This window comes from Notechis scutatus, chromosome 2 (assembly GCF_049901735.1).
Source record: "Notechis scutatus isolate UNSWTSFEM ecotype Mainland chromosome 2, rNotScu1.2, whole genome shotgun sequence".
In the NCBI taxonomy this organism is placed as follows: Eukaryota; Metazoa; Chordata; class Lepidosauria; order Squamata; family Elapidae; genus Notechis; species Notechis scutatus.
This window is the reverse complement of record NC_142010.1, coordinates 23,624,081-23,650,582: the sequence shown is the minus strand read 5'-3', so window position 1 is coordinate 23,650,582 and position 26,502 is coordinate 23,624,081. Positions and strand designations below refer to the sequence as shown.

The following is a 26,502-nucleotide window of genomic DNA, read 5'->3' as shown; positions in this document are numbered from 1 at the left end:
TCTAAGTTTAAAGTTTTTGGGGTTTGGGGAAGAAACCACAGAGTCAGGTAGAGTATTCCAAACATTGACCACTCTGTTGCTGAAGTTGTATTTTCTGCAATCAAGTTTGGTGTGGTTAGCCTTGAGTTTGTATCTATTGTGTGCTCTTGTGTTGTTATGGTTGAAGCTGAAGGATTCATTGACAGGTAGGACATTACAATGTATGATTTTATATACTATATTTAGATCTGACTGGAGGTGGCGTAGTTCTAGGTTTTCTATGTCTAGAGTTTCAAGTCTGGTGGCATAAGGTATTCTACAACGAGTAGAGGAGCGGAGAACTCTTCTTGTGAAATATTTCTGGACTTTTTCAATTGTGTTAATATCAGATACATGATATGGGTTCCAGACTGATGAGCTGTATTCAAGTATAGGTCTAGCAAATGTTTTGTATGCCCTAGTTAGTAGTGTGATATTACCAGAGAAGAAGCTATGTAGGATTAGATTAACAACTCTTAATGCCTTTTTGGCTATATAGTTACCGTGGGCTCTAGCACTTAGATCATTTGAGATGAGTACTCCAAGGTCCTTGACAAAGTTTGGATCCTCAACAAGGTCTTGACTATTTAACTTGTATTTTATTTTCTGATTTTTTTCTGCCAATATGTAAGACAAAGCATTTATTTGTTGAGATTTGGCAACTTCGCCATTTGATTGACCGTTGGCCATTCTGATACATAGTCAAGATCTTTTTGAAGAGTAGCAGTGTTGTCTGTGGTGTTCAATAGCTTTACATCATCAGCAAAGAGAACGCAGTTGCTCTTAATATGATCACAGAGGTCATTTATGTAGAGTATGAAAAGAGTTGGTCCTAAAACACTGCCTTGGGGGACACCACTGTTGACAGGTACAGAATTTGATAGGACGCTCCCAATTTTGACCATTTGTTGTCTGTTTGACAGGAATGCTTCTATCCAGTTATATAGATGTCCAGAGATACCATAAGATTTTAGTTTTAGTAGTAGTTTGTCGTGTACCACTGAATCAAAGGCTTTACAGAAGTCTATGTAGATTGCGTCTATTGTTTTGCCCTGATCGAGTTGTGTAGTCCATATGTTTTTGCAGTGTAAGAGTTGCAGATTGCAGGATAGTTTTTTTCTGAAACCAAATTGTTTATTAGAGGGTAGGTTGTTTGTCTCTAAGTGGAAGATAATGGATTGGTTAATAATTGATTCCATGACTTTACAGGTGACGCAGCATAAAGAGATTGGTCTGTAATTTTCAACTAGGCTGGGGTCTCCCTTTTTGAAGATGGGGATGACCGTGGCTTGTGACCATAGTTTTGGCAAGGAGCTGGTCCTGAAAGATTTTTCAAAGATTATGCTTAGAGGTTTGGCTATGGCAGCGGATAGCTTTTTTAAGAAGTAGGCACATATTCTGTCCGGTCCAATAGATAGGGATGGTTTTAGATTGCGCAGTGCTTTTTCAACAATGTCTTCTGTAAAATCGATATGTATTAGATCATTGTAATTGTCTGTGGTTCGACTAGGAACTTCACCATTGGTGGGTGCTTCACCATTGGCTTCTGGCAAGCAGAGTTAATGAAATACGTGTAAGTAAAATCTCAAGGCACCGGTCACGTGATCGCTCACTTAATGACCAAATGGGAAATATTGGAAGCCCATTTTGATCATGTGATTTTCCACTTAGCAACCAAGAGAGTTGTTGATCCTAATTGTGGTTGCCAGGTGAAGACTAGCTATAATGGGAACTGATCCTGTATTGTTATAAAAAAAAATTGAATAGCCGTGGCCCTGAAGTTACCTCAGAGGTCGCACCGTACGCTTCAGACAATCCATATTTATCTCTTGTCCTCCCTCTCACAATCCCTGGTTTGAGCAACCCCTGTTTGTTTGATGCTGGGATCAGTGAATGCTTGATTACAGATGATGATGATGATGATTACAGGTTATCAGAGTTGGAAGGGACCTTGTAGGTCATCTAGTCCAACCCCCGCCCAAGCGGGAGACCCTACACCATTTCTGACAGATGGGAGTCCAATCTCTTCTTGAAAGTCTCAAGTGATGAAGCTCCCACAACTGCCAACTGTTCCATTGGTTGATTGATTCATTCATTCATTGAATGCTGCATGATAAGGTGGTAACACGAGTGATGGTCCTATGGGCAGCCGATGGGAGAGGCCCTTTTTCAGTGCTGTACAAAGAAAAATCAGTTATGGATGAAATCTGAAGAGAGCAGAGAAAGAGAAAGCAGGCTTTTGCTCTGCAAACTCTGTGCTTTGGTTATTTCCTTCTTACCGAATTTGGGCTTTTGGACTCAAATGCAAAGCCCTCAAAATCCACTCCCACCCTTTCCCCCCACACCTGAAGTTTAAGCAGTACAAGTCCCTCTACCATCTCCATCTGCTCCATTACCCACTGTGGGGCAAAGAGGATTAAGAGAATTGGGTGGGTGGAGTCATTAAATATCCTCGGTTCTTCACAGCAAGAGGTGGGATATTCAAAAGACCCGGTTATTCATACACTCACTCAATCCAGGTTTAAGCTACCTCAACGGCGAAGCGTTAATGCGACTTCTTTCTTATTGTCTCGGCAGCCATGATTTCATCGGAGAATTTGCCACAAGCTATCGGGAACTCTCTCGCGCCCAAAACCAGTTCACAGTCTATGAGGTAAGACTTTCTCCTGGCACAAAACACAGATTGTTTTGAACAATATCCGTGGGTTTTTTTGTTTTGTTTTGCAGTGCTTGTACTTCTCGGAGCCAACAAATTACATTTCTGCTGAGAAATCTGGACACCTGAGGACAATGGGCTTAAAAACAATGCACACAAACATGTTTCTAGTCCTCAATGAGGTAGAGCAGTGGCGGCTAACCTTTTGGGGCTCCTGTGCCAAAAATTGTGCGGGCGCTTGCATGCTTGCACTCGCGTGCCAGCAGCACCCAGAAAGCAATGCACAAAACAACGGAAGTGATGAAACAGGGCTAGATTTTGGCCTACAAAGCTTGTGGAAGCCTGACAGAGGCCTTCCTCAAGCCTTTGGGAGGACGAAATACGCCTCAAACACACCGAAAATCAGCTGTGAGGCGCGCACATGCGCAGTGAGGTAAGTTTGCCTGCAGCTCACATGCTGGCACAAATGGCTTTGCGTGCCACCTGTGGCACGTGCCATAGGTTCGCCATCCCGGGGGTAGAGCAACCCAGTGACATCAGTTAACAATTGGTGAAAGATCTGGATCCAGAAGGGGATTGTTTTGGGTTTCTGCTTCTTGGACCCTCTTGTGCTTGGGCTCTAATGAATTTTGCTAGCATTAGTCCTGTCTCAACATCACAATCCAGCAGCCTTTTGATTTTGTTTGTTTGTTAACTTATATCCCATGCAGGTAGCCCTTGACTTAAAACTGTTCATTTAGCATCTGTTCCAACAGCACTGAAAAAAGTGACTCAGGACTGTTTTTCACACTTATGACCATTGCAGTATCCCCACGGTCACATGATTAACACTCGGATGCCTGACAAAGGACTCCTATTTATGATGGCTCTAAGGGTCCCGGGGTCATCTTTTTGTGACTTTCTGACAAGCAAAATCAAGGGAGAAGCCAGATTCACTTTAACAACCAGGGTTCCTAATTTTTACAATTGCAGTGATGCGTTTAACAAATGTGGCAAGAAAAATTGTTAAATGGGGGCAAAACTCACTTAGCAAATGTTTCACTTAGCATAAATGCTGGGCTAAGTCGAGGGCTACCTATTGTGGTTCGCCAGCAGCAGGTGTGGATGACTGAGGTCTCGGAGAGCGAGGACTCAGATGAGGGGCCTGCATGTGATGTAGGGATGGGGCCAGGACCATCAGGGAGTGGTTCGCCAGCAGCAATCAGGTGGATGTTCCCGAGAAGCCTGTGCTGGGTGTGAGTGAGAGTAAGATGATTCATGGAAGAGCAGCACAGGTGACTCGGGAGTAAGAATTGTAATTAATGGCCCCTCCCTCTAGGGAATATAAGTCTGGTTTCAGATGGCTTTTTGCCTTTGCAAAAGGCAAAAGTTCAAAGGAGTTAGTGTGATGATTACAGACTCTGATTTATTGGACTAGTTGGCTGCAAACCATCTGTTATCTACAAAGAGGGTTATTTGTGGAATAAAGCCGTGAACATTTCAGTTTTGGAGTTTATCTGTGTTTGCTTTCGGAAACTTCGGCTGGGACAGAATACATCAGGGAATGGAGTGCTGCCTTCGGAGATTGTGGAGGCTGGCAGCAGTGATGAAGAGGACACTGAGGAGCCTGTGCCCAGGCTTTCAAAGGAAAGAGCAGCTGCAGCAGCACGGGTGACTCGGGAGTAAGGCTGCAAGGTAATGGCCCCTCCCTTAAGAGATAAAAGCCAGCCTGAGAGACCGGTATTCTTTGCAGGAAGCAAAGAAGTTCTTGCACTTCAAGCCTTGCGGAAGTTCGGACTATCTGGGTTTGCGTTTGAAGACTTTTTGTTTGGAATATTTCTTGACAACTTATCTAGTGCTTTTGGCAGCCTTGCACAACCTTGGCAAGGCTCATTCTTATCAGAGACAATTCGTTTTAATAGCCTTTTAACCGTGAATTAACAGAATACGCAGAGAAGCATTGAAAGGTTTTGCTTTTATCTCTGTTTGGTGTTTGTTTACTTGGAACAAGATTTGGGTCTGAACACTTACCTGTATTTCCTTCAGAGGTCCAAGGCAGCATTGTCAGCTGCAATTGTCCAAATGCTGAGATGATAATATTCTGATGGCAGGTTACCCATTTCTAGTGCAACCCGGACGTATGAAGTACAATTCTTTCAATGTTTAACTCCTGATGTTTGGTGACCGGGGCTTGTGGGTTTTGTAGTGCAGAGGAAGGTAGGTTATCCAATGCAGTTATTTCCATGACACGGGCTTCATTTGTGATCCAGCTTCTGCTGTGATGAGGGAGTGTTCAAAGACAGTGATTAAACACAATGTATCTACTACAGAGGAACCCTGGTTGAGACCAGCATTGCCATATTAAAAGGATGGGAGAGAAGGTGGAAAAGATCCTTAAGGAAGAACAGGAGCTGTTGCTATCAGAGTGCTGTGGCCCGCCAGCTGGCAGACTCAGACAGTGAGGAGGTTGGGGAGGAACATGGGCCAGTCCTGGAGTCTGGGGAAGGCTCTGACGAGGGCTCTGTGTCCGAGACAGAGATGGGGCCAGGGCTGTCTGACAGTTATCAGCTGCCTTCGGAGTCGGACATCAATGAGGCAGAAGAACAGCTGGAGCCTGTTCCCAGTGTGCACATGCACAGAGCTGCCAGGAGAAGGGAACAGTTAAGGAACAAGGGTCGACTCGGGAAGACTGAGGTGGACAGTAAATGGCCCCTCCCACAGGGGATAAAGAGGAGTGAAAGGGGAGTGGTGTTTGCAGGAGACAATTAGTTCAATTCATTAGAGTGAAGATCTGCTCCTGACTCCTTGCCAAGTAATTGCTGCTACAGTGTGGCGTTTGGAAGATATCGGCCTGGCAACTCTCCAAGCCTGATGAAGGTCTGTAGTTGTAAAATCTCTTGAAAGTCTGTTGGCCAGGACTTTGCTGGATGTGAATGAGCGGAGTTCACTTTAGCCTAAATAAAAGGGACGAGGAGTCTGCTTCATGATTTTGGGAAGCCTAGGTCAGAACACAGACGAGATGTATACAGGTCCTTGACTTACGACCTCAATGGAGCCCAACATTTCTATTGCTAAGCAAAGCAGTTGCTAAATGAGTTTTGCCCCATTTTATCTTTCTTGCCACCCCACCGTTGTTAAGTGAATCACTGCAGTTGTTAAGTTAGCAAGACGGTTGTGAAGTGAATCTGGCCTCCCCGTTGACTTTGCTTGTCAGAAGGTCACAAAAGGTGGTCACACGACCCCAGGACACTGCAAATGTCATAAATAATTTTCCATTCCAAATTAGAAGATCTTTTTATTAATGGAATATATGGGAGAGGAAAGTGTAGAAATCAGCGTGACACATAGTGAAGAAAATAACAATGCTTAGGTCCTACTTCATTATTCAGGACTTACATATAGGAATCAGGTGGACAACTGACATAACTGGTGGATTAGGTATGGGTATGTCCAGTATCTTAGATAATGATGATGTTGGAAATAAAGCCAACAAAAAAAAAACCTTGGATTGTTGAAAACAAAGAGGATTTATTAAAAAGAAATAACAAGACAGTTTGCTAAGTGTCGGTGGTCTTTAGAACCTCAACAAGCAGGTTCAGAATCAAAAGCCACATCTTTAGAACCTCAAATCATACTTTATATACAGTTTTATCTTGTCACCCAAGTTTCCTCCTTCTTGAGACTTATTCCCTCCCAAGTTCAAGTTCATTGGATTTGCCCTCAGGTGTTGCAACTAATCCCAGAATGTCTCCAGGGAGAATTCTCCTTCTGTTAAGTTCTCATCCGTACCCCTCTGTACCTCACACTTTGGCTGCCCACGTGGCATCTTTCCTTAGTGTTAAGGAATGTAGCATCCCCTCATCAGAGCCTCTTTCTAATTTCCGAAGATACAATTTTAAAGATTGATCTTATACTACCATTTTTCCTGCAGGTCATCCAGTCCAACCCCTATTTTGTGAAACCTTTAAGCACCTTATATACCATTTTATTTTTGAATTTACTTATTTCTTACAATGATAAACCAAATTACAAAACTAAAAAGACATATATTGAATTTATGATATACAAGCTGACGTGAACCTCCAATCACTTTTGAGGTCTCTTTTACAGGAAGATATTTCTTGTCAGATGGGTACTAGGAGCTAGTCTGCCTAAACCAGAGGTTTGCGAGACAATAGTAATTGTATCTGATGGGGTATTAGCTATCTCTCATTGTCCACCTGCACCAAAAGACTCTTGATCTGGTAGTCTGGGAGCTGTGACCAATAATTGTCTTTCTTCAAAGAAAGTTGGTATACAATATTCTCCAAATGTTGTATATAAACTGGGGCGGCAGCCCAAAAAGCTAGTGCAATCCTTGGTTATATAAACAGAGGCATAGAATCAAGATTGCATGAACTATAAGTATAGCTTTATAAAACCTTAGTAAGGCCACACCTGGATTCCTCCTCCAGTCATGTTAGCTCAGGAATTCTGGGAGTTGAAGTCCACAAGTCTTAAACTTGCCAAGTTTGAAGACCCTAGGGGTAGAGTCTCCTGCTTGAATCGGAGGCTGGACTAGAAGACCTCCAAGGTCCCTTTCAGTTCTGTTCTGATAGATTCTGATTGAAATGTTCAGGGAAGATGTAAAAAAAAATCTGATTAAAACGATCAGTTGAGTGCTATAAAGACGAAGCCTAGTCATACATTAACAGTTATATTTTTTATTATGGGCACGAGCAATTTCATACATATTTTAGCATGTACATCAGTGCTATGTGCTTAAAGTACATCTTTTCAAGTTCTGCAATATGCATATGCTGTTCAGAGCCATAAGTGGAAAATTTCCCCCATCCCAAGGGTTTTCCTCTGAGGGCATCTAAAACTATTGCTGCCACGTATTTGCAGAGTGTTATTTCTTTGCTTACGGAAGATTATGATGTAATGTAGTGCAAAACTAAGAAAGCTGGTTCTGTATCTTTGGGGACCAATACCGTGTTTCTCATATAATAAGGCCGGGTCTTATTTTTTTTTTGAGCCCCGAAAAAATGGCTAGGCCGTCTTTTCGGGGGTGACTTAATTTCCCCCCCCCTTGCATCTTTGGGCAGGCGGGCGGCGATGGCTTGGATGTTGACCTTGGCGTTGGTGGGGCACTTCGTATCGGGGTCAACGCAGGCAGCACCATATCCGGATGTGCAACAAGAGTACTTCCTAACGGCAAGCCCCCCCCCACCATTCCCCCCCATTTCGCATGTTTTAATATAGGCCTTAATTTGGGGGGAGGGGCTTAATTTCATTTCATGCCTATATGCGCTCATTCTCCTAATGGGGAATTACCTCAACAATAACTACGGGTTAACACAAGTGGACTCCATTGGGAAACCAACTTCATTTAGGATCACCCTATATGCTGCAATTTGAAGAGTTGTGGTGGCGCAGTGGATAGAATGCAATATTGCAGGCTAAGAGTTGGCAAGAGTTCGATCCTGACCGGCTCAAGGTTAACTTAGCTTCCATCCTTCCAATCTGAGGACCCAGATTGTTGGGGGCAATAGCCTGACTCTGTATACCCCTTAGAGAGGGCTGTAAAGCACTATGAAGCAATACATAATAAGTCTAAGTGCTATTGCTATTTGATAAACAAAGCTGGAAAATTTCTCCATCAAAGTCTCATCTGGAAACACCCAACTTTCAGAATATCTTTTATCAATTGGAAACGTCTTTGCTTCTCCTTGGGTGGATGAATCTGTGGTCCATTTTTGCATCTTCCCACACTAACTTGCATGGGCTGCTATTTGGCAGTGCCTAGCCTAAATTAAAAAATAGATGCCCCTGCCTTTCAGAGAGGAGCTGGGGAAGGAGGCTTCTGTGCCTTATAGCTCCATGAACCTGTATCTCTGGGCTATAGAAGCCCCAAAGGGAGAAGCAGCATTTGCATACGTGGAACTTTGATGCTAGAGTTATTTGTTTATTTATTCTTATCCTACCTTTATTATTTTTTATGACTAATGCCAGAATATACCCAAAATTCCTTCCTCCTCTTATTTTCCCTACATGGGTTGGACTGAGAGATTGACTGGTCCAAAGTCACCTACTCGAGTTTCATGCCTAAGGTGCAGTGGTTGGTTTACAAATTTTCTCCTAGTGGTTCTATGTGCGCGTGCTTTGCGCGCGCACACAGGGCTCAAAGACTGACTTCTGTCCAAATGCTAGTGAGTGAGCTGAGCTGTTTTTTAGCTCAGCTGAAGCGGCAATCCGCTCTGCCACGCAAATCAGCTGAGCTAAAAAACCAAGGGAATATAGGCAGGGGTGGGATTCAATTTTTTTTAACAACCTGTTCTGTGGGCATGGCTTAGTTGGTGGGCCTGGCTTGGTGGGTCATGTTTTTGGATGGGCGTGGCCAACTCAATATCACTCACATTGAGGCACGCATCTTATTGAGGTAATTCCCCGTTAGGAGAATGAGTGCACACAGGGAGACGTAGTGAGAGTGGTGAAGAATAACACACAACCAGCACACAGATACACTGTATAGTAAAATGTAGGTTTTTACTTCCAGTAAAACGTTAAGCAAAGTTCAACAAACAGTCCAAGTTATTCACAGTTAAAGCAGTCAGTTTTCAGTCCAGGGATAATCCAATAACAAAGTCCAGTATCAAAAACAGTTCAGTAAATAGACTCACATCAAATCCAAGAATAACAATGATCAGCAACAGTCAATAGGGAAATGCAGGAACGGCAACACTCTCAGCAACAACAGAACAGAACAACCCAGGTTTCTAGCTCCATCTTATGGCCGTTTGAGAAACCACACCCAATTACAATTTTAGCATTCCCTTAAAGAGACAGTATTAAAATGTCTATCCTGGTTTATATATTTTCCAACCCAACTGTTAGGTGACTTACATTCCTAACATTCTCCCCTTTGGGTAGGACAATATATACAACCTTACATTCTAAGTCCATAATCCTCACAGCAAGCCTTATGCTTTACAGAGCCTTGGGCTTTTGTAAAATGATCTACGATGTTATTTTCTGACATCCAGTATTCCAGCTTAATCATCTTACTTTGCACACATTGTCTCACATTTAAATATCTTAAATCTGTGTGTTTTGATCTTGTCTTTAAAGCAAGATTTGAAGCCATCTGTATTGCTGATTGGTTGTCTTCATAAACAACAATAGAATCTGTTACATCAATTCCTATGTCAATCAATAATTGCTTATAACAAACTAAATCTGTACATAACAAAGACAAACATGAGAATTCAGCCTCCATTGTTGACAAACTTAAATGTTTCTGTCGAATAGACCAATCAACACCTTTCCCAATAATACTACAGTACCCGATGTAGATTAACGTGTATTTATGTCTGTAGCAAAACTTACATCAGCATATGCAGTTAAACTTAGTTCATCCTTAGGCTCCAAATATAATGCATAATGCATCGTTTGTTTCAGATATCTTAACACACGCTTAGCAGCTTGCCAGTGCCTTTCAGTTGGCTCAGCGTTAAATCTAGCTAATTGGTTAACACTGTATGCTATATCTGGCCTTGACCAATTACTGAGATATGATAAGCTACCAATCAAAGACTGATAAATGTTCTTATCAAAAACAGGACTTTGAACATCACTGTGGCTAAACTCCTGGCTCATTGGTGTTTTAGCCAGTTTACAAAGTTCCATTTTAAAAAATTTTAGTAATTGGTTAATTTTATCTGCCTGTGAGATTTTGTATCCTCCCCTAGTTCTATCTATCTTTAAGTCAAGATATTGTTTAATTTCCCCGAACTGTTTCATCTTAAATTTCTTCTCTAACAGTGATATTATTTTAGTAGCTTCTTGTTCAGTTTTGGTGATTAATGCTATGTCATCAGTGAACAATAAGCAACAATGACACTACACCATCACTTACCTTTTTAAATAAACATGGATCAGCCATGCCAGCTACAAAAACTATCTTTGTTAATTCCTTAACTATACACTGGTTCCACTCGTATCCTGATTGCTTTAAGCCATAAAGTCTCTTTTTCAATCTCCAGCAATCAGTTGTATTATCATTTTTGATACCTAAAGGTTTCTTTAAATAAATAGTGTGTTGCAATGGTGCATGCAGATATGCCGTCTGTACATCTAAATGATTTACAATGTATTCCTCCTTAGCTGCCCACACTAAAGCTGCCCATAATATAGTAGCTTTCAGACTAGGTGCAAACACCTCACCATAGTCATTTGCTGTCTGATTGAACCCTTGTGCTACTAACCTGGCTTTATGGGTAACAGTCCCATCTACACCTGTCTTTAGCTTATAAATCCATTTATATCCTATGACATGTTTACCTGGTGGTAACTTGACATTTTCATATACATCCAACCTTTGTAAGGATTTCAGTTCCTTATCCATTGCTTCCTGCCAAGCAGCCTGATCCTTAGCAGGATACAGTTTTAGTTCATTATAGTTATTTGGAACTGTATTTGCTTGGCATACAACACTGATATCTATCAGGTGGTCGTGTTACTCGGGTTGAACGTCTTGGTAATACAGGGCTTACTGGTGGACTCACCTGTTCCACCTGCTCCTGTTCTTCTATCTCCTCCTGTGCCTGTTCTCCTATTTCTTCCTGTGCCTGTTCTTCCTCTTTAATGGCTATTTGTGGTTTACTTAATTCATCTTTAGGGACTATTTGGGTGTCAATAATAATACCATTGCTGGATTCCTGTTCCAGTTTATTCCACCCAATGTGCTCAAGAAATTTAGCACTATCGCTACAATAAACATGAGCTGTGCCTTGATCCCAGAATCTAAATGATCTATGGTTGGCCTTGTAACCTACAAAAAATAATTTCTTAGCTCTATTTTGCCCTTTCAGTCTTACTTGTGAGGGAATGTGCACCTATGCTGGAGCTCCAAATGTGTGTAGGTAACTTAAATTTGGTTTTCTGCCATGTCAACAAGTGAATAGCAATTCACCAGCTGTTGTGTTTACTACATTGTTTAACACATGGTTACTACACATTATGGCTTCACCCCACAGTGTTTCAGGCAAACCTGAATCAGATAACATAGTACGAGCCATGGCTTGTAATGTTTGCCCTCTTGGTTCTACAAACAAGTTATGTTATGGCCTGTAAGGTGCAGAATGTTTATGCTTGACACCAGCCAATTTCAGCATTGTTTGGAATCTATTTTTAACAAACTCAGTCCCATTATCAGTAACTAAAGTAATTACTTTACTCCTCATTTTTCTCTCTGCAAACCTTAGCCAATTAAAAAAATGTTGGAATGTTTCTGTTTTGTTTTTCATGAGATAGCAGAAACCGTACTGTGAGTAATGGTCCATTATACTCAAAACGTAGCAGGCACCTCCCAAACTGGGTTTTTTAGGACCAATTATGTTAGTAAACACAACCTCTAAAGGTTCTTTGGTCTTAAACCCATTAAGTCTGTTTGCTGGAGTAACCTTGCTTTTCTCCTGGCTACAAGCATTACAGTTTAAATACTTACTACATAGTTTTAATTTTATTCCCTCTGACAAAGTAACAGTTTGTTTGAGCATTTTGAAATTAATGTGCCCCAGACGTCTATGCAGTAAATGTATACATTCATCATGTGGCTTAACATTGTTATAAACAGAGTTAGCCATCTGCAACTGGTCATCATGTATCACATATAAATCATTCTCTAAATTAGCAGTAACACTTTTACCCTCTTTCTCTATTGTACAATTATCTTCCCTAAAGGTTACTACATAACCAATATTAACTAAAGCCCTTACTGATAACAAATTAAATTTCAGTTTAGGTACATATAACATAGTTAAATGCTCGTTTATACATGAACAATATGCAGTACCTTCACCAGACGCTTTCATCTTCCATCCATTTGCCAATGATACATGTTGTTTACGTGGACATCTTTACAAACCTCTCTCTATTTTTAGTAATGCACTGCAATGCTCCACTATCAACAACCCACAAATCATGGTTTACAGTTGAATTGCTAGACATAGCTAAATTAACATTCTTCTTAGCCTTCTGGTGATTACTAGTATTCTGTCGTTTTCCCTTCTTACAGAATCTAGCTATATGTCCCCTAGTCCCATAAGAAAAACATTTCCTAACAGTATAGGCAGTTGAACACAAATCCTCTTCTTGTAGTTGTTCCTTTCTCAGTTGGTCCCTATCCAGCTGTCTTCTTGCCTCTTCTCACAATCTTTCGGTTATGTCAGTCAATGTCAGTTCATCTTTGGTCAGGACTTCCAGTGAAGATACGTAATCATCATAACTTTCATCCAATGAGGAAAGAATGATGTAAACTTGATGCAGCTCTGAAAATATAAGTTCCTTTTCATGTAGCTCTTGAAAAGTTCTTTTCATAAAGTTCAAATGAGCTAGCATATCTCCACCTTTCAGAAGACGTGCTCTAAACAGTTTACATGTAAGATGTATGTGTGCACCTACACTGTCACAAACATAAATCCTCTTCAAATTCTCCCAACACCTAGCAGCAGACTCTTCTCCACAAATATGGACTAACTGCTGGTCACTCAGTGTTAGTCCAATTATACAAAGAGCTCGTTTGTTGTTCCATTTAAAGTCAGCTAACTTCTTGGCATCGTCCTCATCATCTGGATCCCAAGCATTTACATCCGGTGAATCTAGAACTGCAGCCCATAACCCTTCTCTATGCAGAAGTAGACTGCACTTCATAGACCAGGAAACATAGTTTGTTCCATCCAACAGGGTTATCAGTGATAGACTTGTTTACGGGTCTTGTGCCATCTTTACCAGGATAGTAACCCACAATTAAACAGTAAACAGCTGTCTGTATACGGTACTGTGTATTCACACCAACTCTCAGTTATCTGAGCCTGGTATGGCCTGGGCCCATAACCAGTGTTGAGGTAATTCCCCGTTAGGAGAATGAGCGCAGACAGGGAGGCGTAGTGAGAGTGGTGAAGAATAACACACAACCAGCACACAGATACACTGTATAGTAAAATGTAGGTTTTTACTTCCAGTAAAACCGTTAAGCAAAGTTCAACAAACAGTCCAAGTTATTCACAGTTAAAGCAGTCAGTTTTCAGTCCAGGAATAATCCAATAACAAAGTCCAGTATCAAAAACAGTTCAGTAAATCGACTCACATCAAATCCAAGAATAACGATGATCAGCAACAGTCAATAGGGAAATGCAGGAACGGCAACACTCTCAGCAACAACAGAACAGAACAACCCAGGTTTCTAGCTCCATCTTATGGCCGTTTGAGAAACCACACCCAATTACAATTTTAGCATTCCCTTAAAGAGACAGTATTAAAATGTCTTTCCTGGTTTTTATATTTTCCAACCCAACTGTTAGGTGACTTACATTCCTAACACATCTCCTCGACTGGCCTCTCATGACTGTGGGGATGCTGCAACAGTCGTAAGTGTGAAAAATGGTCATAAGTCACTTTTTCAGTGCCATTTTAACTTTGAATGGTCATTTCACACAAGCAAAGTACCAGCAAAGGAGGGGGAAAAAACTCCAGAGAAGTTCCAGAGACAGGAAGTCTAGTCCTACCAAGAATGTAATAAGGGTTAACGGAGAGGCAGTTTCTGTGAGCAACATCAGAATGTTTCCTTCCTGCCTTCCTTACAGGATTAGGCCAGTAATTTCTTCTAACAACCGGTTCTCCAAACTGCTTAGAATGTTAACAACCGGTTGTAGCGAATAGCTGCGAACTGGTAGAATCCCACCCCTGAATATAGGAGAGCTAACGGCAGGGGTGGGTAGGTGGGGCCAGTCAGAGGTGGTATTTGCTGGTTCTCCGAACTAGTCAAAATTTCCGTTACTGGTACGCCAAAACCAGTCCGAACCGGCTGAATACCACCTCTGCTAAGGCTGAATACCACCTCTGGTGATTGGTTTAAATCAAGGGGTATCAAACTGGTGGCTAGCAGGCCAGATGTGTCCTGTGCTGGCCACACCTCACCCCAGCTCCACAAAGGGGACAAAGTCACATGACAGCAACGTGACGCTGTGAGTTTGACACCCATGGTCTAAATTATCCAACTGGTTTTCATGACTAAGGCGGGACTAGAACTCACAGTTTCCTAACGATTGGTCCAAAATCACCCAGCCAGGTTTCATGTCTAAGGTGGGATTAGAACTCACGGTCTCCTAGTTTCTAGTCTGGTGCCTTAACTACTTGACCAAATTGGCTCTCTAATTTATTAATTAAAGGAAAAAAAGTGCTTCTCTCTCATTCATTCATTCATTCACTCTTTTCTTCCCTCTCCAGGTTTCGAACCCTAGGAAGAAGTGCAAGAAAAAGAAGTACACTAACTCGGGGACTGTAAGTGTAGGACAGTTTTTTTCGCCCCTCTTAGCCCACATCCCCTTAGCCCCACATCCCTTACAGATCAGGGCATCGAGTCATGTGAAGCTGATGGGAATCTTTTCACTGGGGCACAATTCAGATTTTTTCCAGTCAAACGATTTAGCTGCTCTATTAAAAAAAAAAAAAAAAAAGGAACCACTTGCTTGCGTTATGGAAGCCAATCACATTTCCCTTCTCTTCCCGATTCACTTCTCTTGAGGGCAATCCAGAAACAGACATCCCCTCCCCCAAATCTATCTTTCTGCCCAGGTGACTGCACCCTCCGGAATATCTCATGCTTTTTCTTCTTTCTTTCTTTCTTTCTTTCTTTCCTTCTCTTTTGTTTGTTTTTCTCTGTTCCTGGTAGGTAACCCTTCTGTCATTCACAGTGCAGTCAGAATTCACCTTTGTTGATTACATTCGAGGCGGGTGCGTCGGTTGAAACTCCTGGATGCCTCTCAGGTCCCTGGTTTCTGAGGGTTTCATGAGCCCTCAGCCCCTCTTCCTATCCACTGCCTCTGAGGCATTGCGGGGGAGCTATAAGAGGGCCTCAGGGGCAGAGCACAATGACTTTTTAAGGTGATAAGGAAGTAGGTGCCTCAGGAGGGGCACGTTGGGGAAGGCAGGGATGCTCCGGTCTCTTCAAGAGGGAGACTTGCTGGTGCTGGTGAGAAGATCAATTGCCTAGCACCCAAAAAAGGGAGCGCCCTTGGGACATTGGAAGGCATCCCCAAGGATGGCAGCATCCATTTCTCTCTCTCTCTTTTCTGCACCATCCTTAGGACGCAGCTGAATTTCACGGTTGCCATTGACTTCACGGCCTCCAATGGTGAGTGAGGCACGCTTGCGTTGTCGCTATGGGAACTAAGTGCAGCTCTGCTGCTGGTAACAAAGTGGTCAGGTTGACCCCGATGCTTGCTGAGGGTTTCATGAGCCCTCAGCCCTCTTCCTATCCACTGCCTGGCTTCCTATCCCTTCGTTTTGAGGGGGCCACGTCTGGGCACTCTCTCTGCTCCCGTTATTTGGGGAGATAGGACGAGAATTCAGGTGGGCCCACTGAATAGGGATGGCTAAGGAGGAAGATGTAGGACTTATTTGTATTGTGACTCCAAGAAACCTTTTGTGATGACCTTGGACAAGATACGAAGGTCACACAGCCAGCGGAGAGTTCAAACTCCCCTTTACTGCTCCAAATTTCCCCTCAAACGCTCCTACGTTCTTGGCAAGTCCCAGAGCAAAGCACACACACACGCGTATACACACACACACAGCAGCCTCTGGCTGCACCCAGTCCAGCAAAGCAAAAGAACAGGGAAATGAGTCCACGAACCAAGGAACAAACAATGGGTTCACCAAGTCAGGAAGAAGGCACTAAGTCCACAAGTAAGGAAGAAGCAAAAGCAGTCCTGCAAACTCCAACTGTCTATATCGGCACACCAAACTCTACCACTTCAGTGTTTGTTCCCGACAAACGCCCCTCCCCACAGCGTCTCCTTAAATCTCAGTCCCCAGGTGTGCCTTGTGAAGAGGGGCGGGGTGCTCTCCTCCCGAGTCGTCAGGTCGGCCTGCGCTGTTCCCACCTTCTCTCCACTCTCCTTGCTCACGGATCAGGAGGGGGCAGTCCTTGCTCATCGCCTGAGCTCTGTTGCTCCTCCTATCCACTGCTTGCCCTCTCTTGGTCATCCTGCCCCCGTTCCTCCCTGCTAACAAGCCATTCCAATCCTGAGGGGCCCTGGGCCTGCTCCTCCCCACATTCCTCCAAAGCCAATGAAGCCACCCCCTTGATCTCCCTCGGCTCTGGCTCCAGCCCATCCTCCTCCACAGATTCAGACTCTGATGGGGGCATGACACCTTTGGACTGGGGGAAAAGGGGGAATGCAGAATTTTTGAGACTGACAAAATGCCTTTTCACAGGGAACCCTTCGCAACCCACTTCTCTTCATTACATGAGCCCTTATCAACTCAGCTCCTATGCCATGGCACTGAAAGCAGTTGGCGAAATCATCCAGGATTATGACAGCGACAAACTTTTCCCTGCTTATGGCTTTGGCGCCAAAGTCCCACCAGACGGCAAAGTGTCTCATCAGTTCCCTTTGGTAAGAAAGAACTTCCTGAGTGAAGACGGGAGGGACCATGATAAGAGAATGCCTGCCAATACACATGCAATTCCCAAGTCCCATACCTGGCATCTTAGCAGGAGTAGCAGGGGTGGCATGATGGCTCAATGTTAAGACGCTGAGCTTGTCATCTGGAAAGCCAACAACCCAAGTTTTGAGGCCCAAGTAGTGCAAAACAGGGTGAGCTCCTGTTCTTAGCTCCAGCTCCTGCCCACGTAGCAGTTTGAAAGCATGCAAATGCAAATAGATAAATAGGCACCACTTTGGTGGGGAAATTACTGCATCCCCTATTTTCATGCTGGCCACAGGATGACAGAAACATCTCTCAGACCAGGGGTCCCCAACCACCGGTCCGCGGATTGGTACCGGTCCGTGGAACAAGTCCTACGGCGCTGGTTTGCTGGCAGACCGCCATCTTTTGATGAAAGCTTCCGGTGAGCTTTTCCTGGTAGAAAGCTCACCGGAAGCACTTCTTCAAAATGGCGGCAGCTAATGCCGTACTGGGCCGCCCATAAAAAGGTTGGGGATCACTGTCTCAGACCACTCAGGTTTCTCGGCTGAGAATCAGAGATGAGCACCACCCCCATTGAGTTGGTCACACCTGGACAGGGGAAACCTTTGAACCTTTTAGAAATAGTCTGTCGATTGGGGAGTTCTACTATATTCAAGATGGGGTGTGTGAGAAAGCTTCTTACGCTCTTAGAGAAAAAGGACTTCGGTCCGATTTAAGTATAGTAAATAAAATCATACATTGCAATGTCCTACCTGTCAATGAATCCTTCAGCTTCAACCATAACAACACAAGAGCACACAATAGATACAAACTCAAGGTTAATCGCATCAAAATTGATTGCAGGAAATACGACTTCAGCAACAGAGTGGTCAATGTCTGGAATACTCAACCTGATTCTGTGGTTTCTTCCCCAAACCCCAGAAACTTTAACCTTAGACTTTCTACCATTGACCTCACCCCTTTCCTAAGAGGTCTGTAGGGGGCGTGCATAAGTGCACCAATTGTGCCTACCGTCCCTGTCCTATTGTTTCTTTTTTATTTTTCTTATATGTATCCATGTATTCATAACTATGTTTTTACTTATACCTATTATCTTGTAAGCAGTTGACAAACCAAATAAAATAAATAAATAGTTCCATATTCCTAAACAGACACTTGAAAGTTAGATTGAGGTAGTCCTCAATTTATGACCGGTCACTTAGCACCTGCCCAAAGTTACAACTGACTCAAAAAAGGGGATTTATGACTTGGATTTGAAGTTCTAATGGTTGAGCTCCCTCTGCAGCCACGTGACCAAACTTCAGGCAGTCAGCAATACAGATGCATTAATGGCCATTTGCAGCATCTCACAGTCACCATTTCATGACGGCTTCGCCAAAACCGCACCTTAGCAAATTTGCTTACATGCAGCCATAATGGGCAGAATTGGTAACACAGTGATGATTGTAAACATGGGCTGGTTGCCAAGCCCGAAAATTTTAATCCATGATTGTGGGGACACTGCAACAGCCGAAACTTCCAAGATTGGTTGTAATTTTTTTTCAGCACCATCATAACTTTCAGTGGCTACTGAAAGAACGCTCATAACCCAGAGACTACCTGTATTCTGCGTAGGTTTTGAGGTCATTTCGCTATCTATGCCTCCAGTTATCTTCTTAACCAATTATTTAAAAATTATTCTGTGGATAAGGATAATTTGTAAAGAAAGAAAAGCACAGCTGCACAATGGCATATAATTCTATGCTGCTGTTTTGAGGATTACGATTTAATAATTCTTTAGATCGTGCTAATTTATAACCTTAGGATCATGCTAATTTTAAGAAGTTATTTTAGAGAATCTCTGAGGTCATCATCATTAACGAAATTGATGGTGGTACACAGAAATAATTTATTTAAAATTCTATTATAATATTAAATTATATTACCTCTTTACGGTGATGTTAGAAATTGCATTAGAGCTAGAAAGGGTTTTTGAACATGTCTTTACCACTGAATAAATTATCATAGCCATACATCATTGATTAGAAGTGAATAAGAAAGGTTTCCAATTCAGAGAACGGGGTTTTCGAAGTCCTATATCTTTTAATATTTCTTTTCTAAAATTTTATTGTGAGGGATACATCAGGGTCAGTTCCACTCAAGGGCATCTGCAGGTTGGGTAAAAAAAAAGATCATGTTGGTGGACATGATCCAGGGCAGGGCAACCCAAGACCTGCCTCTTTTTTACTTGTGTGATACACACAGCACATGTTAAAAAGGGATGGACGCTTGACTGTGCAATCACTGCTGATCTCGACTTTTGCACGTGCACTACACCCACACCCACACCCACTCACACATATGGATATTCCCACTCACTTGCCCTTTACTGTTTCTGAATTAGATTATACAATCAATTGTGGTCTACAAACCCATAGCTGCACCAACATTTAGTTGGTGCTTCATCTTATGCCGACCAGCCAAATTAATCAAAAGCACTCCTCAGTTAAAAACTTCTATGAGTCTTTCACTAGGAAAAGCCAAAGTTCTAATTCTCCTGCGTCGAAGAATATCACTCTATAAATCCTTACTAAGACCACACCTAGAGTACTGCATCCAGTTTTGGTCACTACATTATAAAAAAGATGTTGAGACTCTACAAAAAATATAGAGAAGAGCAACCAGGATGATTAGGGGACTGGAGACTAAAACATAAGAAGAACGGTTACAGGAACTGGGCTTGGCTAGTATAGTGAAGAGAAGGACCAGGGGGAGACATGATAGCAGTCTGCCAATATTTGAGGGGCTGCCACAGAGAGGAAGGGGTCAAGCTATTTTCTAAAGCACCTGTAGGCCAGACAAGGAATAATGGATGGAAACTGAACAAAGAGAGATTTAACCTGGAAATAAGGAGAAACTTTCTGACAGTGAGAACAATCAACCAATGGAACAGCTTGCCCTCGGAAGTTGTGGGAGCGCCATCACTTGAGACCTTCAAGGAGAGGTTGGACTGCCATTTGTCAGAATTGGTGTAGGGTCTTCTGCTTGGGCAGGGGGTTGGACTAGATGACCTACAAGGTCCCTTCCAGCTCTGATTATCTGAAAAGAAGTGTGATCCTTTGCTGGCTCTCTGAGCTTGGTAGTTTTTTTTTGGAGATGTTTCGTTCCCAAACAAGGTAACACCAACAGTGCTTAAGGATTGACTCCTCCAACACAGGGCTCTTCCTCCCTCCCAGAATTCCCAGCTCTAGAGCCCTTTGAGTGAGTGTTCAGTGAAGAGTCTCTCATGCCTGCCCTGTCCAGATTGCTGAGTCATGCCATTGTCTCCCTAGAACAATAACCTGGACAATCCCAACTGCGAGGGCATCGAAGGGGTGCTGGAATCCTATTTCCAAAGCCTACGTACCGTGCAGCTCTATGGACCCACCAACTTTGCACCTGTCATCAACCTGGTGGCCTGGTAAGCAGGGAGGAGACAAGGAAGCCACTTGTTAGTCCTCTTGTCTCCCAAGAGACCTTGAAGAGTGATTTGGCCTAGTGGTTATAAGGCACCAAGCTTGAAAGTGGAGACTGTGAGTTCAAGTTCTGCCTTAACCATGAAAGCCAGCCCAGGTGAACCTTGGGCCAGTCCCCCTCTCTCTCAGCCCACAGGGGTTGTTGTTTTGGGGAAAATGGGAGGAGGAAGGTGTGTTGGATGTGTTTGTCACCTGGAGTTATTGGTAAAAATAATAGAGGTGGGATATAAATAAATACATAAATAAAAATGAAAGAGTCAAGTAGGCCACTCTCAGCCAAGGCTTCTGGGAGCCAAAATAATCCAGTGTGTCTCGGGCAACTGCAATCTCCATTGCTTGACCTATTAAGACAGCAGCCCATGCAAGATTTGTGCAGCGGTAAAGAAGGTGAAAGAAAGAGGAAGGGAAGGGAAAGGAAGGAAGGGAGGGAGGGTAGCCTAGCAGGAAGAACTTATGCCTTACCTGCAGAATAACCCAGATCCAACCTGCAAAAGAAGAGCTGAAAGGCGTCCAAATGCAGAGAGCTGATGTCAGTTGGGATTGACAGGCATCAAATTTGATTCCGAATAAAGCTTAAGTCAGCTTCTCGCTTTTTCAGCTTACTCACAAGGCAGAATGTTGTAATTTTTTTTTTATTTTTTTTTGACAAGGGAAGTGTGGACAGGATTTTTGAAGGAGGCTGTGGGACACAAAGTGCCTGAAATCAGTGCTCTCCATCACTCTCCTCTCTCTGTTTCCCAGTTTGGCTGCCCAGGTCACTGATGGCTCCCAGTATTACGTTCTTCTCATCATCACTGATGGAGTGATTTCCGACATGCTGCAGACTAAAGAAGCAATTGTCAGTGTGAGTCAGCCTTGGTGTAGCTCATCGGGTAAAAAGGAAAGGAACCAGGGTCAAGGCCTGGGGCATAAAAACACCATCACCAGCTCCAAATGCCTAAATCCTCATTAAATAGTCCACGTGAGCCACCCACACACAGAAAAAATATCTAAGGGACAGTGCACTGTCATCAATTGTGTGTTTGTGGGTGAGTGTGGGTGTATCAAGAAAGGGGCACGCTTAAAGTACAAGTAGTCCTCGACTTACAACCATTTTCACACTTATGCCCATTGCAGCATCACTGTGGCCATGGCATCAAAATGTGGATATTTGGCAACTGGCTCATATTTATGACGATTGCAGTGTTCCGTGGTTGTGTAATCGATCCCCGTTTGTGACCTTTTGAAAAGCAAAGCCAATGGGGAAGCTGGATTCACTTAATAACAGGGGTGGGATTCTATCGTTTCGGGCCGGTTTGGGGAACCGGTAGCTTTGAAGATCAGCTGTGAGCGAATCAGTTCGCTATGACGATCAGCTGTTGGGCCTGCCCGCCCCGGCTCTAGTCTGTGCTGTATTTCCGGGTTTTCCAGCTCAGCGGATTTGCGCGGCACAGCAGATTGCCGCGCATCAGCTGTTTTACACACAGAGCTTGCGGCAAAAAGGTGAGTTGCAAATGCTGCTCGGGCGCGCTCACCGAACCAGTTGTTACACCGGTTGAATCCCACCCCTGCTTAACAATCATGTCACTAACTTAGTGATTCACTTAACAACGGTGGCAAGAAAAGCTGTAAAATGGAGCTGAACACGGTTAACAACTGTCTCGCTTAACAACAGAAGTTTTGGGGTTCAGCTGTGGTCGTAAGTCGAGGACTGCCAGTAGAGTTTTCCCCCTACCTCGATTTGACCAGCCATCCATGGCATTTGGCACATGAGAATGGGGAATACAAGTTCCAAAACTTGGAAAGGCTGTGGTTTGTTTCCTGTGCTGTAAACGGATGAGCACTGCGTCAAATGGCAGTTGAGAGAGTAACCTTCTCCTCTGCAGGCTTCTTCCTTGCCCATGTCTGTCATCATTGTGGGAGTGGGCCCTGCTGAGTTTGGGGGTAAGTGCTCTTCACATTCAGATGAATTTTGGTTGATTAGGGAATTGAGTCCGAAGAACCCAAAAAGCGGATGGGATGTTTCGGGGAGAGTGCAGGTTGGCAAGACACTGGAGGACTCATACAGGAGAGAAACCGTATGAGTGTCCGGATTGTGGGAAAGATTTCAGTAGCAGGTCTAGTTTTATAAATCATGTAAGGTTACACATAGGGGAGAAACCATTTAAATGCCCAGATTGCGGAAAGTGTTTCACACGGAATTCCTCACTTATCAAACATCAAGGCTGGCCTCCCAGTCCTTGGCTGGTTGCACCCATAAGCAAAACCTCATAGCAGAACAATTAATCAGTGGAACTACTTGCCTCCAGAAGTTGTGAATATTCCAACACTGGAAGTTTTTAAGAAGAGGTTGAACAACCATTTGGCTAAAATGGTATAAGATCTCCTGCCTTAACAGGGGGTTGGAATAGGAGACCTCCAAGGTCCCTTCCAACTCTGCTGTTATTCTATTCTATTCTATTCTATTCTATTCTATTCTATTCTATTCTTTCCCTACTCTATTCTTTCCCTATTCTATTCTATTCTATTCTATTCTATTCTTTCCCTATTCTGTTCTATTCTATTCTATTCTATTTCTATTTTATTCTTATTCTGTTCTATTCTATTTCTATTCTATTCTTTCCCTATTCTATTCTGTTCTGTTCTATTCTATTCTTTCTCTATTCTGTTCTGTTCTATTCTGTTCTATTCTATTTCTATTTCTATTTCTATTTTATTCTTATTCTATTCTATTCTATTTCTATTCTATTCTTGTTCTATTCTATTCTCTTCTATTCTATTCTATTCGTTCCCTATTCTATACTATTCTATTCCTAATCTACTGTTCTGTTCTGTTCTGTTCTATCCTACCCTACCCTATCCTATTCCTTGCTGTCGGTTGCTGAAATTATTACTGGAGAGCATGATTGATGACACTTGGCTATGGATGTGTCTCATTGGAGAATATACATCCAGGGGGTGGGGGGAAGACCAGGGTCAAGGGTGAAGTGAATGATGTGTCAGAGTCAGCTGCAACTGGGAAACGCCAACATGTCAACTCCTAATCAATCAATCTTTTTTACTCTGAGAGATGCGGCTAGAGACTTATGATTTGAATGGGGGTGCATGTCCTGACAATTTTTTTGCCAAGCTAGAGCAAAATGCAGAAATAAGGACCTTAAGATTTATTCTGGGTGTCAGTGTAGAGTAATAGTCCTCCTGGAAAATGGCAACGAATGTTATGATCTTGTGTTTGGTTGTTATCTTCAGCCATGGAAGAGCTGGATGGAGATGAAGTACGGGTCTCCTCCAGGGGGCGATATGCCGAGAGAGACATTGTACAGGTAACCCTTCTTTGAGAATCTGGCTGGTTACAATGGGCCAAAGGAAGGTTTCTGTGGTGAATTGTCTTCTTCTTCCAGATTTGTTTCCTTTAACAGCGTCAAACAAGGCCACGTCAAGAGTTTTGCAAGAATTATCCCTTAAGAGAGCCTTCCCCATGCTCCTCATGGAGCCTTGTGTTAGGAACAGAGGATCTTCGCTCTGATTTGCTTCTGTAGGAGAAAAAAATTTACCCCAAAATTGTTTAAAACAGCACACCATTCTGGTGAAATAGGGATGGTTTCATAAGGTACCAGAAGCAGTGAAAGCAAAATGAAAGAAGAAGGCAGAGACGCAGCTCTTCTTTAAACACCTCTATAAATTAAAATACATATTTGGATATAGCAAGATACGTGACTAGTCGTAGGATATGGAGGGGGGCAGATTCTTATGAGGTAATGGCCGCTTCTCCATTGCAGTGGAGTGCCCAGGATCCATTTTGATAGGGGGGGTGTGTGTCAACGATTTAACAACCAGTTTGCCTGAACTGGTGCGAACCGGCTGAATCCCACCACTGAAAGTACCCCTTCATGACCCAGAGGACTGGGCATCAACCCTTACTTTATCATCCAGATCAGAGTTTCACCCTGAAAATATGGCATTTATTTTGTTATAATTTTACAATATTTTACTTAATCTTGCAGCACAAAGGATAACGTGCTTTGCGGTTCCCTGTCCAAGAGAAATATCAGGATTTTTGTTGCTATTCGTGGCTGGGATTTGGGAATTCAAGAAGAATTGAGTCTGGAAGATAGTTATTTGAGCATCTTAACTTCTTGCAAAACTTATAAACCTACAGATGAGCTATGATCAATCTCAGTGTTTGTTTGATGGACTTGAATTGCCAGTGGGCATAAGAAAACAAAATTAAAATATTGGCAATATGGTAGATAGAGTGGATCTACATATTTCTAGGGCAACAGAAATGGGTTCTGGTGGCGCAGTGGTTCAAGTGCAGTATTGCAGGCAAACTCTGCCCACAGTCTAGTGTTCGATCCTGACAGGGCTCAAGGTTGACTCACCCTTCCATCCTTCCAAGGTCGGTAAAATGAGGACCCAGATTGTTAGGGGCAATATGTAAATAATGCTCCTACGTTACAAACTGCTCAGAGAGTGCTATAAAGTGGTATGGGGTGATATTGTAAGCCTAAATGCTATTGCTATGTGGTGTGGGTTGGGTATTCAGCCCTTATATCTTTGCTCATGTAAACTGAGCTGGGAAATATAAAATTGTCTTTGTTCTGCTGCTGTTGATAAGCCAAGAAGATCGTAACGGACTTGGGGATCTAATTCAGTACCCGCTGCCTTTTTGTCTCTTTCCTGCTGTTGCAGTTTGTGCCCTTCCGAGACTACGTAGACCATTCCGGCAACCACATTTTAAGCATGGCACGCCTGGCGAAAGATGTCCTGGCTGAAATCCCAGAGCAGCTGCTTTCATATATGAAGACCCGAGACATCAAGCCCCTTTCTGCTAGACCACAGTAAACTCTGTCTTCTCCACAGCCTGAAGCCATTCAGATAATTTTGCTCCAGCTGGGACTGGGGAGATGCTTTCCACCTAAGCGAGAGGGGCCCTTTCCTCTCTTCCATTCAGAACTGGCTAGTTTAGTGGGCGGGGGGGACACAGCAAGTTCACTACCGGGAAGCGGGCAGGATATGAAGGCCATGCTTCTCACAGCAGATGAGACATCAGCACAAAAGCGTGGCTCCACCCAGGATCTCAAGGAGACGGTTCCAATTTCATGACACAGCCCTGGCAAGAGCCTCAAAAGAGGAAGTTCAGAAGAGGCAGCGGTGTCCCGGGGATCCTGGAGCTGTGTTTACTTCAAGGCCAGTTTGTTTAGTAAGGTGCCGTGGAGCCCTCTTTCTGCCTGGTTATTGACAATAAAGTATCCTTGGTCCCAGGTTCTCATGTGGCTGTTTTATTCTCGTCTTATTGTATTCTATGCTCATAGGGCTAATTTTATTCTATTTTGCTCTGGAAAGAGTGCCGAAAAAGAGCAACAAAAATTATTAGGGGGCTGGAGGCTAAAACCTACGAAGAATGGTTTGCAGGAATTGGATACGTCTAGTCTATTGAAAAGAAGGACAAGGGGTGACATGTTAGCAGTGTTCCAATAGTTTGACACAAGGAAGGGTGTATGTGTGTCAAGCTATTCTCCAAAGCACCTGAGGGCAGGACAAGAAACAATGGATGGTAACTAATCAAGGAGAGAAGCAACCTGGAATTAAGGAGAAATTTATCCTAACAGTGAGAACAATTAACCAGTAGAACCTTGCATGCAGCAAATGTGGGTGCTCCCCACATTGGGTGGAGGTTTTTAAGAAGAGATTGGGTAGCCATTTGTCTGGAATGGTAGAGAGTCTCCTGCTTGAACAGGGGGTTGGACTAGAAGACCTCCGAGGTCACCTTCCAACTCTTGTTATTCGGTTCTGTTTTGTCAGTGTTGAGTTCCTGTCACTATCTCTAGGCTTCCCAAACAAAGTGGGAGGATCTGTTCAGATACAGATTTCAGATCATCAGAGTTGGAAGGGACCTTA

General features: G+C 43.2%; 1 protein-coding gene across 3 annotated transcripts; it reads left to right on the top strand.

Annotated features, from left to right (window-relative positions):
• The first annotated feature begins 2,595 nt into the window (after positions 1-2,595).
• On the top strand, positions 2,596-25,867 carry CPNE9 (copine family member 9). 3 transcript variants are annotated; one of them, XM_087954485.1, is made up of 9 exons: positions 2,596-2,671; positions 14,921-14,974; positions 15,781-15,827; positions 16,913-17,094; positions 20,440-20,567; positions 21,364-21,466; positions 22,488-22,545; positions 23,851-23,924; positions 25,294-25,867. In XM_087954485.1, the coding sequence occupies exons 1-9, from the start codon at positions 2,598-2,600 to the stop codon at positions 25,444-25,446; spliced, it is 873 nt and encodes a 290-aa protein (XP_087810611.1). In that variant the 5' UTR covers positions 2,596-2,597; the 3' UTR covers positions 25,447-25,867. The 3 variants fall into 3 exon arrangements, with proteins under 3 accessions (XP_087810611.1, XP_087810613.1, XP_087810612.1); XM_087954487.1 differs by lacking the exons at positions 2,596-2,671; positions 14,921-14,974 and adding an exon at positions 15,416-15,460; XM_087954486.1 differs by lacking the exons at positions 2,596-2,671; positions 14,921-14,974 and adding an exon at positions 15,478-15,577.
• The last annotated feature ends 635 nt before the right edge of the window (positions 25,868-26,502 follow it).

Excerpts from the sequence above, each read along its gene's own strand:
- CPNE9 (XM_087954485.1), top strand. The coding sequence starts at position 2,598 with ATGATTTCATCGGAGAATTTGCCACAAGCTATCGGGAACTCTCTCGCG. Across the intron at positions 15,828-16,912 it reads TGACTTCACGGCCTCCAATG|GGAACCCTTCGCAACCCACT; the intron begins GTGAGTGAGGCA and ends GCCTTTTCACAG. Across the intron at positions 20,568-21,363 it reads GTCATCAACCTGGTGGCCTG|TTTGGCTGCCCAGGTCACTG; the intron begins GTAAGCAGGGAG and ends TCTGTTTCCCAG.